The sequence below is a fragment of the Myotis yumanensis genome, unplaced genomic scaffold (genome assembly GCF_028538775.1).
Source record: "Myotis yumanensis isolate MYYU_CA2020_CCGP unplaced genomic scaffold, mMyoYum1.0.hap1 SCAF_9, whole genome shotgun sequence".
NCBI lineage: Eukaryota > Metazoa > Chordata > Mammalia > Chiroptera > Vespertilionidae > Myotis > Myotis yumanensis.
This window is the reverse complement of record NW_027223760.1, coordinates 41,143,720-41,170,327: the sequence shown is the minus strand read 5'-3', so window position 1 is coordinate 41,170,327 and position 26,608 is coordinate 41,143,720. Positions and strand designations below refer to the sequence as shown.

Below are 26,608 nucleotides of genomic sequence, written 5' to 3'. Positions count from 1 at the left end.
GGAATCTGCAGCCTAAGACACAGTTACTTATATTCCTGCTCTGTGTCTCTCTCTCTCTCTTGAGAGCACGCATACATGTGTCTGAGGCTGCTGATGACATTTCTGACAACAACATTAATCTAAATTTATTTTTTTCCTCTTGTAGAAGTGAATATACAGGATATATACCAATATGCCTTCTTTTCTCGGTGTTGTAGGTTCTAAACCTTTGTTGTGGTTTTTCTATATTACAGGAGTGAACTGCTCATGAACTTTTCCATTGTTGTTACTTGAGAGTTGTAATTTGAAAAAAAAGTTATATAATATATTATATTATTGAACAGAGACCTTGAAAAAGGAAATAAATGCAATCCACATATGTCCATTCTGACTGCTATTATCCACTTTACTTTCATTTTTTATATAGCCCTGATGCTTAAAATCCACTTTGTTATTCACAATAACATTTCTATTGGGGGATTAACTTCCTTGACCCTGTTTTGCAAGTGAAAACTGAATACATGCTAAACTGGTAAAAGAATCTGTTTCGAATCACTCGCTCTCTGACTCTTCTTTGTTTATCCTATTAAATCATCTCTCTTTGCACTGTTGCCATAAAACCAAATGGCAACCGTATGACTGTTAGAAATATTTTGAATATCATTGGAAATCAAAATATCAACCATCTGAGATGAACAAAAAAAATCAGATTCTCATAACATTCCTATTGTTGGATACATTTCAAAGTGTAATATTTCATGCACCTGAATTCTGGTACATTTTTGAAATTCTTGAGGGATTTATTTTTATAATTTTGTCCTTAGTTGTTATTATTCACTTTTGATGCTATCATAGATGATAACATTTTGTCAAATTATTCTGGCTCAAATTGCAGGACCTTAGCAACACTAATTTCTGCCACATGAATGCAATTGAGAGGATGATGCTACCCAAGCATCTTAAGTTGCAGTGCAGCCTAAAATGCATGTTAGTCCTTGAATATCATTTACTTTTTCAAAGGTCAAAATTGACAACAAGTTTAATATTTTTATTTTATTTTAGAAACTTCAAGGAATTATAGAAATTTGTTAAATGGATAGTTAGAATAACCTCCTCATTCTACAAAAGTCAATCATAACATTTCATTAAATCTCTAAATCCTATGTATAATTATTGGGAGAAAAATTTTCATGGGTCTCTCACACTTCTGCACACCTGATGAGAAAAAAGGACTAACTGCCTATTTTGTAGACTATATTTAGGGATATTTGTAGTGAAGAGACTTGGAAGGCACTGTCTCTCTGTGAAGCAAAAGGTTGGTTTACAAACAGCCTTAAGAAGTAGAGATAGGGTCTCCATTGGCACAAAAAACAGGTTTGCTTACTGTCCAGTAAAATGAACATAATGCCTCCCTCAAGTTCCAATATGCTTTGACTATTATGAAATATTCAGATTCCCTCCACCTAGGGTTTTTCCCCTGTAATACAATAAATGCCAGTGTCACCTGGCTCTTTTCTCACTCCCCAGAGGGAATTGGAGCTTGAGGAACTGGCATAAGAAATGCTGATACTCTGAGTACTGCTATTTCTGCAATAAAGTCTTTTATCTCTGACCCAGGAGATATATATCTTCTGCCAGCATCCATGAAACTCTGCCAGGGTAACTTATTTACAAGTAAGACAAAAATCACAAACCCTTCACAGTTCTTGACAGTATGGATTACAACTGTTTTTTGTGGACAAGATGATCTCACAAATGAAAGACTATAGTCAGTTTATTCATTTTTTTAATATATATTTTATTGATTTTTTACAGAGAGGAAGGGAGAGGGATAGAGAGTTAGAAACATTGATGAGAGAGAAACATCGATCAGCTGCCTCCTGCACACTTCCTACTGGGGATGTGCCCGCAACCCAGGTACATGCCCTTGACTGGAATCAAACCTGGGACCCTGGCATCCACAGGCTGATGCTTTATCCACTGAGCCAAACTGGTTAGGGCAGTTTATTCATTTTTAAACATGATTCCCATGATGAAATTTGATGACACTTCAGGTAAAGATAACTTATTTTTTTATGAAGGCCAGTGAATACCTTATTTATTAAATATCAGAGAAATAAGCACAGATTTTCATGTGTACCAAGATGTGAGTGTATTGCTGCTTGGGGTTAAATTTCAGGTAAATTAAATAGGATTATAGTTTTAATTTGACATTCAAAAGTGGTAATAGTAATAACAGCTAACACTTATTGAAAACTTGTTAAATATACTTGGTGTTATTCTTAATGAATTGCTTTTATTAGCATATGTATGTAACTCATATTTGGATATGAAATACATATTTCAAAGCAATTGGATGAACTAGTTTCATATCTTAGGTAAGAGACATATATGGGAAATGAAGCTTTACCATTAAAATTACCTTAGAAACTAGGTTTTATTCTTATTTTTAATTCATATGTTTTGCTAATAAAAAATATGATGGTAATCATTGTGACTGAATTGTCATGAATTAAGTCATATATATATATACATACACATTTTTGGAACTCTAAGAGACTCAAGATTAAAATTTAAATGCATTTTAAGTATATATTAACAAAGTAAATCTAGCACTTGTAATAGAAACATTATATAAAAATTTCCAGAGGGCCTGGAAACATTATATAAAAATTTCCAGAGGGCCTGGATATTTTGAATTGTGTTCCTCTTTATTAGAAATTTCAATTATATCCTTAAATGGCTGAAATGAAATTTAAATGTTTGTCATTGATTGACAAATGAATATTCAGATTTAAATGGGCACCATATTTCACCCATACATCAGTTTATATACTCATTTTTAGAGTACAGTAAGAATTTTATACTCTGTAAATTTCATTAGAATGATTTGAACAATTCCTCTGGGAACAGGATTTGGGCAAATGTCTTCTCACTACATAGTTAGCAGGTTGTTCCAAGTTGCTGAAAAGAGTAGTTTCTAATAGTTGTCATTGGTATTTTGCTTCTTTATTCACTTGATAATCTTCCAGAATGAAATTTTACTTGTTTCTGAGGATACACTAAGCATCATATCATAGATTTAACGTGAACTTTGGAAATATGAGATGAAGAAAGGTTATGGAGGTGCATATTAGGGACCACCCACAATCAAAGCCAGTGAATGGTACAAATGTGATAATTATATTTATAGCACAATATAAAAGAAAATATAAGCCAAAAAGGAGAAATTACCAACTTCTCTGGTCCATATGGAATTTCAAAGTGAAATTATTCAAAAGTATTAAATTGAAGAGAAATACTTTGGGCAACTTGTGTTAATATCATGGTCTGTGGTGGCTATGTGTATAATCATTTTGACCAAGTTTGAACATTTCAAGTAATTTGAAAAGAAAATATTTATAAAATCTTAAGCAGTATTTCTAAAACTTCAAAACAAACAGTCAATCTGGAGGTATAAAACCAGTCAAATGGGATACTTAACTGAAATGAGCGTTTCAGTAAAATGATTTGGTAGCTTAGTGCACGAGTCTTTATTTAGTTTATCACGTCATTCAAACCACTTTCAATTTATTTTTCAATTAATATCAGTTTAAAGATGATATGGTTCAGTAAGATGAATAGACTTATATATTTAAATAACTAGCCATGAAATAATGCCAATTTTGTTGTCCTAGTTAAATCAGAATTAAAGAAAAAATTCTCTCACATTAAAACAAAACATTAAGGTGGAAAGGTCAGTTGATTTTATTATGCCATCCTTCTTAATAGTGAAGGTAAAAATATCTCCCAAGAAAGACAAAACAGCCTACACACCATTTCATAAGACATTTGTTTAAAACTCAAGTTACAAGTTCAACATTAAGTGGCTAATATTGTAATTAGAAGATAGTTAAATCTTAGTTTTAATAGATATGTCCTTTAAAGAAGAGATTTCTAACATCCTTCAGTGAATGTCAAGGTATTAGGAAGACATGATTATGGATGACCTGATGTCAGCATAGTGTTAAAAAGAAAAGATATGAAACCTTATTTTTAGATAAGTATGGAGCAGCCTAAATAGAGAGAGGGATGAAGTGAGTGACAGGAACAATCTCACAGATTACTACTTTGGTATGAAGATTCTAGTATTCAGCTAGCTTGCTAAATAAATGGACTAACAAAAAAGAAAGTCAACAGATTAACTTCAGGAATTAAGCCTGTTAATGGATTTTCATGCAGAAATGAATGCACCCATCATGATAGGGAAAGGCTTTCCCAGCTGCAAGATTATGCGTTAAAATGTTTCTACATAAACTGCAGATGGGATGTAGACTTTTTTTTTTCTTTTTAAATGACTGTTCATTGACCTGAGGCAATGCTGTACTATACCCCTTCATTTGGGGCTAATTTATATTTGTACCAGAACAAGTTGTTAGTTTTAATCATGAACTGAATATATTTGAATAGAGATTGTTCATCTTCACAGTCTTCTCTCCTTTTTTACTCTTATTTATAGCTAAATTTCACTGTTCCATCCATAATTTAAGAACATGCAAGGAGGTAATTGGAATTGGAGGTAAATTATATTCTTTTGTGAAAAGTATAATTATCGGAAGTTAGTTAAAAACACCTCAATTCTCTTTAATTTTCATGCATGGAGCAGTTGTTTTGACAGATGGATGGACTTTATTTTTGTAACCGAGCGGGAAGGACTGTGTAACAGAGTCTAATCAGTGCTACATATTTGTAATGTTTGTTTTTGAATCACTGTGCGTTTGGCTCCTATATCATTTTCTGGGAGTAGACATTTTCTTTCTAATTTATTTTTCCAGGCTAATATCTCTATGTGTAATTCCTCTGAAATTACACATTTGATCCAAAAGGACTGGAAATCCTAAAAAAATAAGTGCAAATGGTTTGTCACTGAGGATGATGAATCATTGCTCTTCAGGTGTGGCCCTGGGGTTTACCGGTTTATGACTGCCTTTACTTTTACTTCTAGGCTAAGTTAACAATTTATAATGCTGTGGGTCTGGAGTACATTTCAGTAAAATAAGAGGTCAGTATGGTTGCCTGACTCTCGAAAAACCAAGTTGTTGCTAAACTTGTCTGTGTGTATCAACTTAAATTCCAAAAAGGAGCAAGGTTTGAAAATGAATTCATTTTGAACTGATTACATTCCCTTTATTACGTTGTAAATCCGCCAGTGCTGAGCAAAGCAGTGCAGTAGTCTAATGCCAAAAAGTACATTACATTCTGAGTTTTAAGAATCGTCATGGTTCAAGGAAAGGTCAGAAACACGCTTCTTCTGTCTCCCTAGAGCAGAAATGTGTGAAGTGTGTTTCCTTTTTCTGCCACGCTTCCTTCTTTATAATGGAATGTCCAGGCTGCTTCCAAAGAAAGTGAATATCCTGTTTTGCAACACTCCACAACCTTGGCAGCAAGAAGCTAGGGAAAGAAGGCAAATGAATGACAGGATCGACACTCTTCTATGTAGGTTTTCTGTTTAAAGAACAAATCCTGACCAACAATGTTTCTATCAAGTGTTGGGTGCGTGTTCTTTTTCTGTCCAGTTCTTTTAATTCATCGTTTCCACTCCATTATTGTTGATGAGTTCCCTTGAAGCTATTTTTGGCCAACTTTGAAAGTATTTAATTAATTTTCTTTGTTTCAGTTCAGTCTTCCCACACTGTAAACCCAGGAAATTTCTCTCCATTTTATTTGCCTCAACCTTCACTTCAGAATAATATTGAACTAGCCCCTGGGCATGGCAACAATACAACCTGCTGCCAACTGGGAGAGTTCAGTGGGGAAATGAAAGGGATCCTTCCAGGCCTAAGGCCAGTAGGGTGGGTCTAGTTGCTTTCTAGCACAGATAGACTCCTTATCAGCATACTCCCTGGTGAGAATGGTGTGAAACATGTGCCAGATTTCACAGCCCTGGTTCTGCCATTGATTTTTTTTTTTCTTCAGCTGCTCCGTAGAGGAATAGTTGTCACATTATAGAAGTTCTTCTTTGACAGTTAATAGAGAACAAATTAAAATTATTATATTCAGTGTAGCTCTATTCCACCCTTTTCAAGAACCCTAAGAGTTCTTCAATCATTACTTTTTGCTAATCAGTTACATAATCTAGAAGAGATAAGAACCAACAAATTCTATGATTTTCGAATTCATAACAGTTACAGAGGTGACATGGACCATGTGTGTTCACAAATATCTGTGCTTGGACGGAATTTCCTCCCTTTTATTTTTTATTGTAAAGAATGAGTCTATTCTATTTCTCGGATGCACTTAGGTACTACTAATGGGATTAGGGAATTTGGTTTTGTATTCAGAATTGCATGAAACTTTAAAGACATGGCAGAGAAGCTGAAATCCTGTTCTTTTCTAAAATGAGCAAGACATCCATCTGGGACTACCACTACTATTTATTAGGATATTCATTTTCTTACCAATATATACACAGCCAATTTTTTTGTTTCAACATATGGTGATGGAGCTGGTCATTTATAATCTTGAATATTGAGCCATAATCAGGGATGGCTATATCTTTATGTAAAAGCAGAGTGTGTGGCCACATACATGTTTCCAAGAAAGGGATACAATAAAGCATTTTCCTGAAAATGAGTTCTTTGCAAATGACTGCATTTTCTTTAAACTACTGAAAAATCCTTTGGGTAAGACTCATGAACGCTTCATTTGTAAATGAGTTTATCAGCTGTTTCCCTCTCCACAACCTTGTTCCACTGCCCAAGCATTCATGCCCTATTCTCTTGGGGAAAGATGAGAACTGTTACAGAACAGGGAGTTTGTTGCTAAGAGTCTTGGAAGTTGTTATATCTGCTTCACAGTTTTGCCTAAGATGTACTATGTTCAAAATGAAACATGGCTGAGATCCATATACCCTTTATGCTAGGAAATGTTTCTTCATAGCAACTTGAAAAATCCATTGGTTTCAGAGCTTAATTTTATGTTTTAATGTATTACCAGACAAAAGTAAAATTCAGGATCGAAGTACCAAAAACAGTGGGAGAAATTCGATGTTTATTGTAGTTACTCTCCTAAACTACTCAGCCTATGTTAAGAAAGCATGAGGAGTCCTAACTTGAAAGTTACATAGTTTACTTTAGATAGCTCTAATTCAGTTTTCGGACAATATATTTATAAGACATCCTTTGGTTTCATCCTAGAAAAATCTGTGCTGATGGGAAGCAATTATTTGAATTTAAATATCAATTATTCTGTTCATTTGGTTGTCTGCCCCTGTGTCTTTTATGGAGACAATAGAGTTAAGACCAAATCATTAGCTGCAAGCACAGAATACAGATGTCGTGTGGAAATGTACTTAAGTTATTGTAACACCTCAGCTATAAATTCCCACTGACTACACAAGGCCCAGTGCATTCTGAGCTCTCACTTTGTAAGTCTCATGTCACAGAGAGTGACTTTTGGAGTGTTCCAGTGCTAAGACCAACCCAGTCTCTATAATGCTTCCCAACTTGTTTGTACTATAGTCTGCTTTTGCTCTTCGCCTGCACTTCTAGTTACACATTTGGGTCTTAATTCCAAACCTTTTTAGGCAAAAACACAAAACTAATTAAGAAAGTCTATGATCAATAACAGAGTACTTTTTAGTGCTGTTTTATCACATACTCATTTGTATATTTTTAAATGGATGTTATATATTCTATGATGAACTCATATTTTTCTAAAATATTCAATTTTTAGGACTTGTGACTTGATAGTAGACCATAACATTTTAAAGCTATTTTTTAGTTTGAGTTTTCTTTTTACAGTATTGATATAGTTCATCTATTTAAAATATTTTGTTAAAATTGAGTCTTTCTTTCTCTGAACTTTTGGGACAATGAAATTATTCAACTTATATTATGAATATCTGAGATTTCCCTCAAATCTTTCCTCAACAGGGACAAAAGGCTAATATTCCTGTTTGCTCATAGAAAAGTATTTTCTTCCATAGGATTTACAGATAGAATACAGTATATAGAAAGACTCTAAATAGTTTTATGCATTTTATTTCTTATCTGATATCTTATTCAAAAAATAACTTTCCAAGAATGTCTAAACTTCTATAAATAATAATAAAACATGACTAGAATTTGCTCATCACTAATTGTCCCCTCCCTCTCCCCGGGGAAATCCATGACTCATTAGGCAGGGAGTTGCATGTATGGGTTCAGGATTCCATGAACTTTCTAAAGTACTTTGTAATTATACCTGCTCTACAAAACACCCTTTAGCCTATAGATACTCCAAACTCTAACATCTTTATCTCACCTTAAATATGCCCAAATTGTCTTTGAGGCTGAAGTGACATTTGCAGGAGAAAGTAGTTCTAACTTCTTAGGGTCTATAGAGCTCATTAGCAAGCAGCACTTCTGAAGTTCAAAGTCGACTGCCCATCATGATGGGTTACTATTGATATTAAACTTCACGTTTAAAAGAAGTGCATATTATCTTTACTTTTGTTTTCCTTTTCTAAAATTAAATTCAAAGCTGATTTTTTTTAAAAATCACCTTTGTATTATTTACCTAATTTATTGATTAATCAAATCATTTTGTTTGCTTCATTTCTAGAAAATGTACCTTTGATTGTAAACTGGTTAACTACATTTATTCTACTTTTGAATAAATAAATTACAATTTTTTTTATTAAAAGAGTTAGTACAAGAAAATATTTTATTTAGCGACACCCTCTACGCCCGCAAGACTAAGAACTTAAATGTTTTCAGTTCATATAAAAGTATGAGCAAACAATAGTATAATAAACCCTACTAATGCCGTGAAAAGGACACAAAAAAACTGTTCAATCACTCTCAGCACCCTAGAGGATATCTCAGGCATGCTGCCTGCTAGAACTCACTGCTTTTCCTTTTGTCTTACAGAAAGAATGTGCGAATTTCATCAAGGTGCTTAAAGCTTATAATCAGACTCACTTGTACGCCTGTGGAACCGGGGCTTTTCATCCGATTTGCACCTACATTGAAATTGGACATCATCCTGAGGTAAAGCTGGCTTTTAAAAATTAGTGTTTGTCCGTGACCCCTTCCTATTCAAATGCTTCATTACTGATTTCTTCAGCTCATTTAACTTCTGGTTCATATTCAGTGAGACCTACTTCAAATGCAGATGCTGTTATTCATTTTAATCTGTGAATGCAAAAACAATGAGACCATCACTCAAGGCTAACTCTGGAACAGGAGGAAGGAAGGAAGAAAGCACTTGCTTTCGCCCTGGATCACAGAGCCAAATCCATTTTGCATGTGTGGCAGATGTCAGCCGGCTGAGTGCACACTGTTTTCCCCTCCATTTCCATCCTCAGTCAGAAGTGTCTGACACCCCAGTTGTTTTCTTCTGCCCAGGGATTATAAAAGAATGCCATACTCGTGCACAATGATCTGCTCTCATGTTTGACCTCAATTATTTTCATACGTGTTCTAGCTCAGCTAAGTGATATTTTTATATTGTTGGCTATTATACTGGTGATATGGGAAAAAAATCTTTCTTTAATATGTTTATGATTCCTAAAAGATGTTTTCGTGAGAAAATTTGGTGAGGAGATTAAAATGAGGTAAATTTAAGTAAAAATTAAAATTAGGGGAATATTTAAAGGAAAAGTTACTACTATTGAAAGTAGTTTCATGAATTGGGCTTACCAATATCCTTCAATTATAAGCCCCTTTATAACTTCTGGCTCAAAATCCTAAGAATAAACGCATTTATGCAGTGAGAAAATCATTTGTGACAAGAGTTTTCTTCCAAATTGGAATTCAGAAATACTTAACAAATAAAGGATTTGTTCCCAGGATATTTCTGGAACCCTAAAGATAAAATATAATTTACATGTTAGCCACTTCTTTATAACTTAAACTCCAGGATCTCCAAAATTTTTTTAAGATGTCCTAAAGTGATACAAATGTGTTCTTTCAACCCAAAGACTTAGAGATCAAAACAGTGTTGTAACGTGTGTTGTTTTTTTTTTTTTAATAAGACACCTTAGAGACTATGTGGTTTCTAGACTACGTACAATTATTATTACTTTCCTGTTGAGCCTGAGAAGATTAAACACTTTCTGCGGCTAAAACCAGTTTAGGCAATTGCCCCTCTATTTCCCCACCACATCCTTCCTCCTCTTGTATACTGTACTTGCAACATACCTAAGAGTTTTTTTTTTTAAATATATTTTTATTGATCTCAGAGAAGAAGGGAGAAGGGAGAGAGAGATAGAAACATCAATGATGAGAGAGAATCATTGACCGGCTGCTTCCTGCATGCTCCCCACTGGGGATTGAGTCAGCAACCATATGCCCTGACCGGGAATTGAACTGTGACCTCCTGGCTCATAGATCAATGCTCAACCACTGAGCCATACTGGCCAGGACATACCCAAGAGTTTTAAGTAAAAAGTTAACTTTAAGGAAAGGCAGTTTTACTTAAATTGCTTGTTTCATATTGGTGAAATCAAGAATAATTTCCTGCACATAGGACTGGAGACTTGGTACACTCTCCTCCTTTGCCTACTTAGCCATTTCCTCTCATCAGGGGCCCTAGAAAACGGACTTGAGTGATTGCTCCACTTTTTTATACTCTGGAGATAGCTCTAGAGTATTCCCTAATATTATATTGTTCTTTGTGCATCTGTATGCCAGGCATGGTGCTGTCAGAGCAATGGAGTCAGGAGAGCTGCGCTTCAATCACAGGTTAGATGGTGTCACATCTGGCTTTGATCTTGTTCTACAACGTCCTTGCTGTGGAACATTGGAAAATTACTTAACCTCTCTGAGACTCTGTCTCACAATGTGTAAAACAAAACTAAACAAATCCTCTTCGACCCTCAGCATTCATATATTTTAAGTGAGAGTTTGACTACTTAACCTCCAACTGCCTTCCAACCCTCCTAGCAACCCATTGACATTTTTTGCTATAGAAACTCAAGGAGTTCTAATCCCATCATTGTTAAAAGCATGCCCTCTGACCTCAGACTGCAGGACTTTTGTCCAATCTCAATTCAATACTAGATGCTTGAAATAGAGTATGCTACTTATTTTTTCTGTCTCTGTTTCTAACCTAGAAAGTGATAGAGTTTTTATGAGAGTTTAATAGGTAGTAGGTGCTGAAAATATCAGTTACCATTTTGAAAATATATATTTGCATCTCAGGGCTGAAAGCCATTGCTCTCTTTCATGTTCATATTTAAGTGTCACTTTGCCTCTTAAATGTACTTCACTTCATCAGAGGATGCAAAACACGGCACTGAGCTCTCATTGTTGCCAGGTGATTCTGCGCTTGTCTCATTTTTCTACATTTTTTAATTTGAAGCTTAGATGACATTGATGACCTTAAATTAAAATACTACATATTGTTCCCCTATTTTTATCATTTTCCAAAAAAAATGTCCATTTTGTTTTATTTTTGAAGTTGCTATTTAGTATAGTTCACAGCATATTCCTTCTCAACTCATTAATTAATTATTCATTGCAGACTTACGGATGGAGGGGGAATGGAAAGGTACAGGTTCTGGAGACAGGCCATTTACTCAGGCAAATGAGGCCATTTCTTTGACTGAAAACAATAAAGATTCCATTAAATCTCCTTTGATGTGGAATATTGGGGTGCAAGGATTTTTCTGCAATTCTGAGGCTCAGAACCTTTAAGAGAGGTCTTCTCTGAGAAGCTCCACTGAGCTTCATTTCTATGGCAACTGTATATTGAGAAATACTGTTCCGGACTGTTTAGGAAGTCAGTGAAAAGATGATTATGCAATTACCTAGGGTATTTGGAGCAGTCTAGACAGTCTATCTAGGAAATTCTGGAAAAGAAATTATCAAGATAGTTTGACTAGATGACATGAAATTTAATTTTCAGTGCTTAAGCTTCCTTAAGAGAGAATCTGTTTTAAATTGATCTATACTGATACTGAGAACACTGCCCTTGGATTTACACAGTTATGCTATTTGGGGAGTTTGATAACAGAGACAATGTGTACTTCGTACGGTTAGGAAAAGAATGAGGGTAATGGGAAGATTGGAAGAGAAAGAAACAAAATAGCAGTCAGACCAAGAGCAGAATATTCAGATTAGAGTTCATAAACTTTCATGATGTTTGCATTTAGTAACAAGGATAGTTTTTCAGATAAAAACATGACACATTTTTGTCCTAGAGTCTAGTTTAGAAGTAATATGTATACTTTGCTGTTACCTGCCCTACACTACAGAAAATAAGTAAATAGTTTCGTTTATGCTCTGTCCAGCCCTTACATATTACAAATAATTTTATCATACAAAATAATGACATTTTTGTTTTTTGCTTTTAGCATGGATTTTATGGATACTTTATTTTCATTTTTTCTTTGTAGTGTTCCTCCTTTAAAATAACTCATTGTCTTACATGAGTTCCCAGGGTTATTGAAACCTGTTGTTAGAAAATGACATGATGGGCTTACTAATTCAGATGGCCAATGGCCACCAAAATAAAGGCATAAATTTTGAAGTAAATAAAGCTTCTATTTATCACTTAAGAGCTTCAGATCTTGTTGGAGGAAATGAACAATTCCTTTTAAAAATGGCAAACAGTTTGCAAAATAGCCTCCTCATTTACTCCCTAGTTAAATAGACCTTATTTTACTCTCATGGCATTTTAAGAGCAATATTTATACTTTTGAATATTGTATTTCAAAACTTACTTTACTGTCTAGTGAATGCCTTCTGACCACACACAATATGTCATTGATTGCTGTATTAAAGAGATTTTCTGTTTCCTGTAGTACATTTGGGAATTGATAGACATATTAATTAACTCCAGTTCTATAAGATGTGTGTCAATCAATTCTTGGGTATCTGCCAATAGTAGTAGACACTGCAGATAACTGCCGGTGAGGACACATACTTCAGACACACGTATGTGTTTATCATAAAAATGCATGCAGAGTCCATGGAAGGAATGACTCAGAGCTAGAGTACAGATGAGTTTTATGTTTAAGCTGTTAGCATCCATGCCACTCAAGTGAAAAATGTAAGTCATCCTTAAGAGACAGAATATTCCCACATGGCTTATGGTATATGTTATTTCCCCTTCAAACTTACATCTGTTAAGAAATTGTACGTGTATAGCTTTTCAGAGAAGTCTCTGGATGTTTTCTCAAATTCCAAATGAGCCTCTTTTATGTACTGAGCAGGAAATCTAAGGAAAGCTGGACCCAGATGAGAGCTGGAAAATATTAAATGTATAAATACTCTCAAAATGCCATGATCTCAATTTATGATAGAACCAAAGGAACATTAAGAAATGCAGTGAAGCTTAATGGCTATCTATAAGGTAATTTCTACAATGACAGCCAATATGTAGATATAAAAAACAATGTTTGCTAGGGTCTCCCCTTCCACCAAGAATAAGAGTTTGCTTTAGTGCAAAACTTTAAATCGAATGCTCTTAGTAACAGTCCTCATGACCTAAGTGCCATTTGAGTCAATACTTGTCTTTCTCTGACTGGCTTATTTCACTTAGCATTAAACTCTTCAGGTCCTTCCTTGCTGTCTCAAAGGGTAAGGTCCTTATTTCTGACAATAAGAAAAGAAATCACTATTGTTCTGGGATATTGAGAAGGTAAATGTGAAGTCACAGCTTTGTTTGTATCTAACTCTGGACTGTCTGCTTCAGATTCATGCATTTCTGATGAAAGCACTTACACTTTTCATGTGGGAAGGACCTATCCTTATAAATCTTGAACAGTCTCACTGCGAAAGCCAACATATGCCATTATAGAAAGCCATGAAGATATATCATTGTGTAAGTTGCTAAGATGTGTTTTGACTGCACCAACTATAAATAAAAGAGAAAGTACATGTAGGGAATAAAAAGAGAGACCAAGGGGTGCAGTGGAGAGTAATCAGGGTTGTCAGTTGCAGGCTTATAGAGGTAAGACTGGACCTCAGCATTATATGAGGAGTCCATTTGGATAGGATGAGATCTGAGGAAGTAGAAATAGCAAAAATTGGTGATGAGAATCAGTGTGACATAATGAAAATAGCACTAAGGTGAAAAGAAAAGATACAATGATAAAAGAGGTTTTAGCAAATAGATTTGAGGGAACACTAGGGCATAATGGAGGCATTTATAACAAGGGCTCTTTAGATTTATAGCTACAATTCTGCTTAATTGTGACAATCGATGCCCAAGTCCTATTGAAAATAATTTGTATTCAGATGAATGATTCAATAGAGATAAAATTGACTAGTAAAAATACAGGAAGCATTTTTCCTAAGCAAGGTCCTAATAGTAATGTTGAGGAATAGAAAGGCAAATGTCTACCTAATATGACTCACATATACATAAAAATTTAACTTCAACATAGGTGAAGATATCATAATTACAGCAATTATACTCAAAACGACTAATAGTGATTGAGATATATATATATATATTAGAGGCCCAGTGAATGAAATTTGTGCATGGGGGTGGGGGAGTCCCTCAGCCAGGCCTGCACCCTCTCCTATCCAGGACCCCTTGGGGAATGTCCAATTGCCTCTCGCAATCCAGGACCACTGGCTCCTAACCGCTTGCCTGTCTGCCTGCCTGATTGCCCCTAACTGCTCCCCTGATGGCCTGATCACCCCTAACCTCCTCTGTCTTGCCCTGCACCTGGGACCCAGGATTCCCTCCTCTGGCCAGTCGCAGGCACCCAGGCCCCGGGCTGGCTTCGCCCGGGCCACAGCCGCAGGTGCCCAGGACCACTGGGTGGTTGGCTTGTACCTCTCCTGGGCCACAAGCACAGGCGTAGCCGCTGGCTCCCAGGACTGCGGGGCAGGCGGCTTGTCCCTCTCCCAGACCACAGGCATAGGTACCACTGCTGGTGCCTTGGACAGGGGGCGGGCGACTTGTCCTTCTCCCAGGCCACACACAGCCTAGCTGGTCCCCATTACTCTCTCACAAGCTCATTTGTGCCTGGCTGGTCCCCATTCCTCTCTCCCCAGTGTTGAGTGTCTGAGCCATTATGGTTGACCGTGTGAGGGTATGACAACCATTTTCATATTAGCTCTTTATTATATAGGATATAGATAGATAGATAGATAGATAGAGATAGAGATAGAGATAGAGATAGAGATAGAGATAGAGATAGAGATAGAGATAGAGATAGTATACCACCTGTTTTGAATGTATTACCTCAAATAATCTTTATAAAATCTGATGAAGTAGGTACTCTTAGAATCCCCATTTTACTGATGAGAAACTTAAGGCTTCCATGGGTATTTTGTAATGGGCCTAAGGCAAGCATGGTGTTTGGTGGTTTATGTCTAAATCTAGAAATCACTCCTTTAAAAGGAAGTACCAGCAGCATGCAGTAGGAGATAAAGGGTAAAATCGTCAATTTGAATTTAGGGGATTAAGTCAGGGATTTTTCCTGTGTTTATTTTGTATTTCAAAAAAATTTAATGTGTGCCTAATTTGAACAAGGTGGTGAGTGTAAATAAGAAACACTTGACGACGTGAACAAAGGCCATCACATTTAAGCTGGGCTTTGAAAAAAATGGGTGAAGTATGGATGAGCTTGGAAGATAATAAGAGCAGTGAATAGGAGAAGAGAGACATGAAAAGCCAACAGGGAAAGGGTAAATATCTCATTGTGCATAGAGTATAGGGATTTTCAAAATAAGGAGGCTTGAAAATTGGGATCAAATTGAGTTTGGAAAAGTTAGTTAAGAGTTATGCAGATTTTTAGGAAAAGGCTACTATTTTTGCTACAATTGGTTTCAAAACATATTTTTGGTGTAAATGTGGGGAAATGAATGGACAGGTAGATACATCCATTTTGATTCTATAGCAAATGATTATGTGACATTATCAGAGTCGAGACTGATATTGAGTGGAAGACACTAAGTAGTACCTAAATTTCTCATTGGAAAACAAATCAAAATAACATCCAAATATCCCAAGCCACTATTTCAAATACAACTGAGATGATGACAATGTTAAACTCCTCAGTGGAAAATGGTTTTCCAATTCTTTTGTGATAATTAGACAAACATGTTTTGTAGCATATTGGGATCCATGCACACTTAATTTTCCCTTCATGAGTCTGCAAATAAGCTGAATTTATGTTGTGTATAAAATATTAAGTAAGCTATCATATGCAAAATTATGTGAATTTCTCACCCATACCATCATAAAATTGTGGTTTTTCTATGGTTGTAAATTCAGAGAAGGCTATTTTGTGAAATGCATATGTGAAAGCAATTTAAGCACACTTTGCTTAAAAAATTAAAATAAACAAAAATTAACTTTAAAAAAAGGAAACAAGATATACATGGGTTAGCAAAAGTATGTTTATAGTTTTAATCAAATAAATAACCCAATAATTAATAAATAATAATACAAAAATAAACTTTGTTTTGTTAACTCAAAACTGTAAACCTACTTTTGCTCACACCTATAAAGTACTTAGAGTGATTTTAAATGAAAAATCACCAAGCCATGCTATACTTGTAGTATTATTATTGCATAATAGTTTATACTGATTCTGTGAGTTTATTATGAAAATTATATGCTTTATTTACCTCTTGTTATTCTGCCCAATTTGTCTCCTGCTGTAACTTCTCTCTACGTTTTTTTTCATTTTTATTAATATTAATGGCTATCATTGTTAGCATATTTGATGGTCATCATACAACTAGTAAACTACAGTCACAGCTATCATAGCATTTGGCCTGAATGTCAATACCGTACCAACTATACCTCATTTGTATGATGTTGTACCGTGTGAGGGTTTTCATTATTTTTTTTTATTGTGGTAAGAATTCTTAACACAGGATCTACTCTCTTAACTTTTTAAGTATATAACTCAGTATTGTTGACCATAGGCACAGTGTTGTACAGCTGATTTATAGAACTTTATTCATTGTGCATAACTATATACCCGTTAAGCAGCAACACCCCATTTCTCCCAACTCCCAGCCCCTGGCAACCACTCTATTCTCTTTCTCTGACTTGACTATTTTAGAATTTTCATATAAGTACAACAATAAAGTGTTTGTCCTCTGTGACTAGCTTATTTTATCTAATGTAACATCTTTCAGGTTCATTGAAGCATTATTCATAATGGTTAAGGGATAAGGAAACAAATTAATGACCATCATCTACAAACGGATAAAGAAAATGTGGTATATACATACAATAGAGTAGGAAATCCTGCCATATGCAACAACATGTATTATGTACTCATTAATACTCAGGTCTAAACCCTCTCAAGCATTGAATTTCTTTTTTTTAAATATATTTTTTTATTTCAGAGAGGAAGGGAGAAGGAGAGAAAGATAGAAACATCAATGATGAGAGAGAGTCATTGACTGGCTGCTTCCTGCACACCCCACGCTGTGGATTGAGCCTTCAACCCCGGCATATGCCCCAACCAGGAATCGAACTCTGAACTTCTGGTTCATAGGTCGATGTTCAACCACTGAGCCATGCTGGCTGGGCTCAAACATTGAATTTCAAGTAAAATAAATTACAACTTGCATTATTAGGAACCTTCTTTAAAGAGCATTAAGTTCTCTGTGCTGTAAAGGTGACCTTGCCTATCAGCTTGGTAAAGTTTCATGCAGTGGCAAGTTCATGGAATCCTTTAAAGCAGTGATGGCGAACCTTTTGAGCTCGGCGTGTCAGCATTTTGAAAAACCCTAACTTAACTCTGGTGCCATGTCACATATAGAATTTTTTTGATATTTGCAACCATAGTAAAACAAAGACTTATATTTTTGATATTTATTTTATATATTTAAATGCCATTTAACAAAGAAAAATCAACCAAAAAAATGAGTTCGCGTGTCACCTCTGACACACGTGTCATAGGTTTGCCATCACTGCTTTAAAGGGATATGGTAAATAATATTAATCAGGTTGTCATGTTTCATTAAAAGAAGTGTTAGAATATGCAATACAAACAATTACTTTCTATTTGTATTCATTTCCTCTATATTTAATCTAGGTGTCGAACAAAGACAAAACCTACCTACTCGTTTTTCTTTCCACTCATACACAGGAGAGTGGTAATGTTCTACAATCAAATAAAGTTGTAGTTCATTTTTACCCCAAAGGTAAAATCAAAATATATACCACTAATATGAATATACTTGAAATAGAGTTTTTAAAATATTTTTAAAAATTAATAAGTTTTCCAAATTTCATTCAAAGTGAGCTTAGCACTGAAACATGCCCTTTCAATTTTTCTTAATATTTTGACCAAGTAATATTTCAAGAACACAGAAAAGTCTGGATATCAGTATATTTATATGGATAGAATTCTAAAATTTCTAACAAACAGAAAATACTTAATTTTATATGGCATACAAATTATCAAATAACTAAAGATAAGCATATGTTGATTCCATTTTGCTTAATGTAAATGAGCCTTATCAAGCTATCTTTGCCTAAAAAGATATTAAAATATTAACATATTTGGAGGCAATAATTTCATTTTTACTCAAATTTAATTTTGCATTTATGTGTCTTTAGAAATTTTAGTTAGAACAAATATTTAAAGTAACATATTATGTGAAGGGATACCCTTTAATTATTGCCTAAAAAAATGAATGGCATAGGCCTTCAATTTTTATTTAATGCAATTATTTCTATCATTGCACATTTTGCTATTAGACTTTAGTAATTTAAATTCAGTCCTATGTAAGTGATAGAAATTTTACAATAGTACCTGAATACAGTTTTGAATTCTGTATATTTACGTATAGCATTTCAAGTTGTCAGATATCAAACCGCACAGAATGACTACTTTCCATTTTTATTTTATTTTTATTTTCCAACCTGCCATTTTAATTCAATTGTGCATCCTTGGTCACTGAAAGCAATCTCAGGAATTGCTGAGTGGTTAGAAAGGGAGTCTAATGGGATTTAAAATCAATTCGCAGGCCTGTCACTGATTCATTGTGTGTGTGTGACTTTTGCTGCCACTGAAATAACATTAAATTGGTCTCCTCAACATTATTATGCCCCAAGATTTCTCTAGTGATTTAGAAATACTTTCCTAGTACACACTACGCATATACACTTAAAAAATAAGTTACTGATTTAAGAAGTACAAGACCAGCTTCTATTTCAATGAGTTACCTCATTTGAGATGATCACAAAGCTTTATAGAGAGGCTGAGTCTGGATCTTTCTAGTTTTGCTAATGCAGTTTTGTATACACGCCAGGGTTCAAGCTCCTTTTAAGTGCTTTTATCCTGGCAAACTTTTCTTCTTTTGATTTATATTTTGTTGGCATTTAATAGCTGTCTTACCTCATATTTAAATTACTTAACCTGGAAATGATGGATGTCTAGTGTCTTACATTTACTTGCCCTTAGCTGGCCTAAATTTTGGAGGCAAACGTAATATTTCCAGGAGAAATATCTGTTCTTTGTATTAGATCATGCTAGATAGTAAGCTCAGATACTACTTTGATATTGCATCGAATTTTTGCTGACAACAATATGTAATTGTTTTTAATTCATGCTAAAATTGCAGAGTATCGTAAATATAAGCAAAAATCTTTTCCCCCCTCTAGAATATGGTGTAATAACTTATCTTATCCAAGGAATGGGTATAGATTATGTAGCTAATAATTAAGTAGAATGTTATTTTTTTTACCAGGCAATCATCCAAAAAATTAGAAGTGCTTTGACACACTCTAGTTTATAAAGTGCATCATAGGCAATCAATAGTTTCTAGTCTCTTGCTTAATATCAACTTTAAGTGAAATAAAAATAAACAAAATAAAATTTGGCATATGAATGACAAAAATGTTAATCCTACTCACTTTTCTACCTTGTACTTAAAGTCTGAAATATCCAGTAAACCCCTAACTTATTTTTCAACTATGCTGCTAAGAAAAATATTTTATTTGGAATATTTTAGTACAAAAATGTAAGTTGGAAAATGTTATATATGCATAACTACTTAAGCAAAATACTACACTGAACACAAAGCTCAGCAATACCTGATATCTTATTTTTTAAAAGTGATATGTTCAGAGTTAAACTATGACCACAATTTTCATAAAATTCTTGCTCAAAAATACATGTTTAAAAAATACTATAGCTTATAGTTACTGCATAGCTCCTCTAACTCCTATTCCTCATTTTATAATGTAAACTCAGATTGGTTAAATAATATTCTCAAATTCCAAAGCCATTTATTGGTAAAAGCTGAACTTAAATTCAATCTCCTGACAGCTAACTCAGAGTCCTTTCCATTATACCATATTGCCTACACTTTCACTGCCAAACATATAAAAGCATATGAAAGTCACACTTTTCCATGAACTTAAGTTATTCATAAGGATTTTATTCAAAATTAAAATAAAATAAATATTAGACAGTTACTTTTATTTTTATTTTTAGACAATTATTTTTTTTTAATGGTTGTCTTTTACTTTTTTCTTCACGCATTCATGGTCTAATTATAAATTATATCATGTAATTTCAGGTAAAATTTTTATGATGATTTTCACAAATGTAACATATCTATTGTGAATAAATCAATTGTCTCTTCAAAACATACAATTTGAGTGTGATTTCAATATTTTACATTATTTTCTTTTATTTAATAAAAGTAGCTAGATTTAAAATGCTATTGAAGCATCAACACATATTATCAAAGAAAGTAATTGAGAACATTAAGGAAGCAACCTGAACACAACAATCATGTAAAATTTCACCCACACACCTCTGAGTACAATGGACAGAAATGACTGAATGCTTTGATCTTTCCAGGATAACTTGAAAGAGTAAAAGGAAAAAAGGCAACATCTGTTAGAAAAAAGGTTTAATGAACAGAGTGAATTCTAGTGGAGTGTTGACATAGAGCATGAGAAAAGAAAGAGATAAATCGCAGAAACAAAGTTATTTAATAGTCACAGACCTCAATAGGTACAAAGATATAAGTCTGCTTTAGAAAGAAAGCTAATAAATGCAATTTGATTTATATTTAAAGTATTTATAATTCCTGTAGTAGTTCTCTACAAATGTGTTCAATGGGAAATATTTATATAATCTGTGTATATACTCTTTGTATACATAATTATATATGATACATATTCTAAGTAGTGTGTTTATATCCATAATGAATGGCAACATCTTAGAAAAATTATATGGGTGTAATATAAGAAATATAAGTCAATTTAGACTGCCTGAACACATATTTGTAAATATAGACTTTAGTCTATTTTCCATTTAAGGAAATAAATATTTATTGTGGGCAAATGATTGTTTTGCAATGGATCAGTTCTATATACAGATGGAATTAGCCTGGACATTGTCCATCACTCAGCTCTTGCAAATATCCAAGGCAAACATATTTTCATCAGTACTTTATAAATTTGAGAGACTTCTTCGTTGATGAGTCTTTGTAGCTCAAAGGATGGTGGTTTTGTTTTCAGGATCAATATCATATTATGCTGTTATAAGTATAAATTTTGCTATCATGTAATTTAGTGCTTTCTAGGATTCTGAATATTACAGCAGCTGTTCCAAATCTTATGTCTGCACACGTGTGACATTCTTTTGTGAGCATGACCATCATTGTAATAGAATATTCTGCAATACATGGGTATAATACTGACTTTAGAACCTTAACCTTGAAACTTAATGGCAGAGGACCCTTAATCTTGAATTGGCCATAATTTCTTCTAACATAATAAAAAAGAAGAAACTTTGAAAATGCACACACTTGAAGTTTAGGAAAGTGAACTCTGTCTGAGGTCAGAAAGAGTGAGTCATGGGCAAAAATGGCAAGAAGCCATGATTTTAGATGTAATGAGAAAGTATTTAGGAAACCAGAAAAAAAGGAAGCTATTTACCTCGAAGTTCAGGCCTGTATGTAACAGTTGCTTTTGCTGGACCCTAGAACAGAGGTGTAAAGTTCACCCAGACATATGGTTGCACCTGATGCAATAACATTCTTAACTCATATCCCCCCACCACCCCTGTCCTCAGCCCCACCACTTCAGTCTGGTCTCCACATTGAAGTCAGAGCTGTCTTCTCATAAAGCAAATGGTAGCCTATCACTTCCTTTTAATCCTAGCAATTAGGGAAATCTGCTTTTTGGCCTTGGACCCTCCTACTTCTGTATTCTTGTTTGGACCACACTCCCCTGACCTCTCCTGACACTCTGAAGTTCCTTTTCCTCTTTCCGCTACTTTTCATTCTGAGTTTCTCTTCTTGTACGACTTTGTACTTACTGTTTCTGTTTCCTGGACAGATCTTCCTTCACATATTGGGTTTAATAAATCCATCTCACTGGTCTCAACTTAAGTGTTACTTTCTTAGAGCATGTTTCCCCAACTTCTATTGATTGTAGGTAATACTACTATTATATATATACTCTCATAGCAATATGGGTGAGGAGGCAGTTTAGTTAAGTAGATACATTTCTTGTGATGATAAGTTCTGTAATAGGGATTAGAGAATTGTCTAATACATGTATTTGCAGGTAGGATTCATGTTATAAACTCTAAAGTGTTCAGGATCATTTCTTCATCTCTCGAGGGTTAATTATTCTTGTGTTTTTCCTGTGCAAAAAGCCACAAGGTACAAATTAGAATGAGAAATCCCCAGCCAGTTTAAACCCTTAGATAAATAACACTAAATAGTCTCTTTAAAAATTTGTAGATACTAATTTTTCAGTATAAGCCGTTTTATACATTTGACATGTATCCCACTTTCATGTCAGGGATCATCTATACAGATTAACATATGACTATCCTGAAATTTTAGCACTTTTGTTGTTGTTGATGATGATAAAATTGTTTTATCCCTCAGGCTCAAGTAGAGAACAGATTTAAATTAGACTTTCTCAATAACATTTACACAGATCTGCAACTGAAAGTTATTCTGCTATTAGAGCTCTTATGTAGGGAATCAGGAAAGAAATAGTTGGATAAGATACGTAACCAAACTTAAAGAAAGGAAGAAAAGAAGGAAGGAGAAAGAAGGGAAGGAGAGATGGTGAAAAGGAAAGAAAGGGAGAATGAATTAAGGAAGAAATCCATTTTGATAAAGCATATTGAGCGAACAATGAATTGATTGCTTAATGAATAGTAATAAAAATAGAATGTCTATTAATTTTTATTTGGGGCCCTTTGTTAAAATAGATTAGAAATGCTTTAATACTCAATAAAATATGATACTTAAAGATTCTGTGGATGCTCTCATAACATAACACTTATCTAAAATCTGCATTTCACTTCTGAAGACTAATACACAGGAAGCAATAAATATAATGAGCGATGTTCAACAGCAGCCTCTTCCTGACAGTGTAGGGAAGTGGGAGTTTTAAGGTGAGAGGGCAAGGGAGACAAGTAGGAGGCAAAGGCAGAAATATGTGCACACCAACAGTCAAATGATAATAACTGAAGGTAATATTACAAGAAAGCAACTATTCTCCATTGTTTGAGTTACGAATTAAAGCTCTCTGAGGATAAAGGCAAATTTTATTTTGCTAAAAGAATAGCCTTTCATCTCCCCCCATCAGGATTTAATTGGCAGGAGATGACACAACCTGCTTAACAATCAGGTATTTCAGAGGTTGAGCAGTTTGACAGGGAGCAAGTTTCCTTGACTCTCTGTAAATGCCCTTTTTCCTCTTTGTGAACAGCATGCATTTGGCAGGTGTAAAACATTAACTCGCTAATGCTGTCAGAGCATAGAGGGTGAGTTGACCAGAATTCAGACTTTAGAATTTAGCAGAGTGTACAGACTTGTGTACAAATGCAACCTGCATGTGTCTATTGGGGAAAATGACATTGTAATATTATGGCATTTAATTTTGTTCATAAGTTACTGATTTCAATTCTATTAGATAAAGCATTTTAGAATTCTCTGATGCTTGGAAGGTTGGGGAAAAAAAGGAAATTATCATCAAAACCACTGCTTGCTTTTGACAGACAAAAAATACTGATGAAAACTCTTCACTTTTGAGTTCTAAAACAATCAATTTCTGGATATACATTGTGAAAAAAGTATGGATATTGCTTAAAACATAAGTCAAAGTAAATCAGTTTTCTCTAAGCCTGGTTGAGTTTTCTAAAACTACATTGAATTAACCACAGTGTTAGCTAGATTGGGACTTAATTACTAGTATATCATTTTATCTCAAAGGGATATTGTGATCAAATGTGTTGAAACTAATAAAGCACTCTGCTGAATAAATTCTGTGTTGTGACAATAAATACTTCTCATTCTATGTCTACCTTCACCTCCCTAATCCAGCATTCCACATGATAAGTTGTGCTCTTTTAGTTCAGAATTTCTCTCTTCAGGTTACATATGAAATATACAGTATTGTATGAAAAAGACTATTCTTTTTATTTATCTGTGTAGCTTTCTACAGTACAGTATCTGGTACATTGTAGACACTTGATAATCCTTTTGATTTAAGTAAATAGCCACTAGTATCAGTTATTACAACTTTAAACGTATTAATTTTAAATCATCTTATTTATAGTAGAAAAAAATCACTTAGATAAAAGCATGCATTTGATTCCCCTTTGATTTCTTCTAAGGTATAAGCTTAAATGCCATTTTGCTTTGCTTTTTCAACTCTATGTTGTGTATTTCCTTTTCTTTGCATTTGGATTGAATCCCTCCTCCTTACAGAGAAAACACACTATTGCCATTTGGTAGGCTATTCCTGCACCGATTTAGCCAAATTATCTCCAAACACTGTGTTCCCTACACATTTATTTGTGGAGCAAACATTAAAGAATACATGTTTTACAAATGGAAAGGGGGACTTTTCATGATTTAGCAGTATTGATTGTCAAATTTCTAGGTACATATTAAATATACATGTTGATCTTTCCCTTTGAGATACTTAAAATGACTTACCTAGTCCCTAAACTTCCATGATTTACTTATAAAGTTCTTGCCAGTTTATTTCCAATCAAACTTCAAATCTGAGAACTACATGCACTTACAGTTCTATCACAACTTAAAAAATAGAAATGATATATTATAATGTTTGAATTATCTTATTCATCAGAGAATGTATAAGATAAAATTTTTCCAAAATTCCCAAAACACAATTTCTCTGGTTTATATTCTATTATAAGACAGATCTAACATGAAGTATTTATGTTATAATAATAACTAGAGGCCCATTGCATGAAGAGATTCGTGCAATAGGCCTTCCCTTCCCCTGGCTGTCGGCACCAGTTTTCCTTCGGCACCCAGGACCCAGGCCTTTGCTCCATCTTCTCGGCTCCAGACGGAGCCTTCCATCTTCCCTCCGCCGCTTCGTCCTATGTATGCAAATTAACCGCCATCTTTGTTAGGTTAATTTGCATACTCTCCTGATTGGCTGGTGCGTGTAGTGGAGGGATGGTCAATTTACATCTCTGTCTATTATTAGGTAATATAATGAGATTTTCAAATATATCGTTCCCTAAAATGAAATTTTTAGATGTCTTACTTAGTTTGTCTCTATATATTTTTAAATATTTCATTTAAATATCAATTTTGCATCAACAGTACATTATATAACCTTTCACTTCTATAGCTGCATAGTTATAAGAAATCACTCAGTTTGTAAAATGTACCTTATAATGATTTTATCATGATAAATTCTAAACTACTTTGAAAAATGACTATGTTTTTATTACATATTTCATTTCAGTCAAGTAATTGAAGGTTATAGACTGTCAAATGGTATCTTCAAGCCTATAATTGCACTAATATCACTCTATTTTTATTTTAAATTATAATATTTGCAATATGGTATTTGTCAAAATATTAATACCTGATAAGTTTTATAGGTTAATGCCTATGAAGTTAAAAATACTCTGTTAAAGACTTGACTTTGCTTTATTTTTGAAATGGCAAAATTTGTACCAGTTATAGTAATGGCAATGTGTGTAAACATATATTCTTCTGCAAGTGGAAACAAACAGAACACTACGAGCTTGAGAATTCTGTTCCATGTAAGGGGAAGAATTATATACTGCTCTGAAAACATGCTACAAAGTGGTGTGTGAGATACTTGTTTATGGATAATTTTTTACCAAGTGGCATTCTTTTTCCTTGACAGCTCTAAATTGACTCATCATTGGGTCTTAGAAAGATCTTTACTTCAATGACTTTTTCACTCAATATGAGCCCAAATGTTAAATAACTTGTCTTTTTTAAAGAAATAAAAGCCCCTTCCCACTTTTTCAAGTGCTGAAAAAAATTGCACCATTAAACAATATTTAGGGCAACAGAAAAGTATTTTTGGCTAGCAAAGGGATAATTATAGCATACTTATTTTTGAAATCTAAAACTAATATTTCATATCATGGTGGTTTCATTTGTTGGGCAGAAAGTTGAGAACAATAAGTAGGATCATGCATTTCACACTATTTTTCTAAATGTCATATTTTATAGTCAAAGGAAGATAACATATTCTAACATCTTTAAATAGATGTGATAATATATTCATAATCAGTATACAAAACACAGAGAATGCCACTCATGTCACATTATGATAGTGGTAAATAAAATTGAACTATATAAGACAGGAATCTTATTCTAATTACCAGTTAGAGACATAAAATGTCATAATCAACAAACATTTTTAACAAATACTTTTTGTGCTCATTTTA

General features: G+C 34.0%; 1 protein-coding gene across 1 annotated transcript in view; it reads left to right on the top strand.

Moving 5' to 3' along the window:
* SEMA3A (semaphorin 3A) overlaps positions 1-26,608 on the top strand; it is a 195,098-nt gene that overhangs the window by 58,584 nt on the left and 109,906 nt on the right. Inside the window, exon 4 of the mRNA XM_070424158.1 lies at positions 8,871-8,990. Coding sequence (XP_070280259.1) covers positions 8,871-8,990 — 120 coding nt within the window. The remainder of the gene's footprint in view (positions 1-8,870; positions 8,991-26,608) is intronic.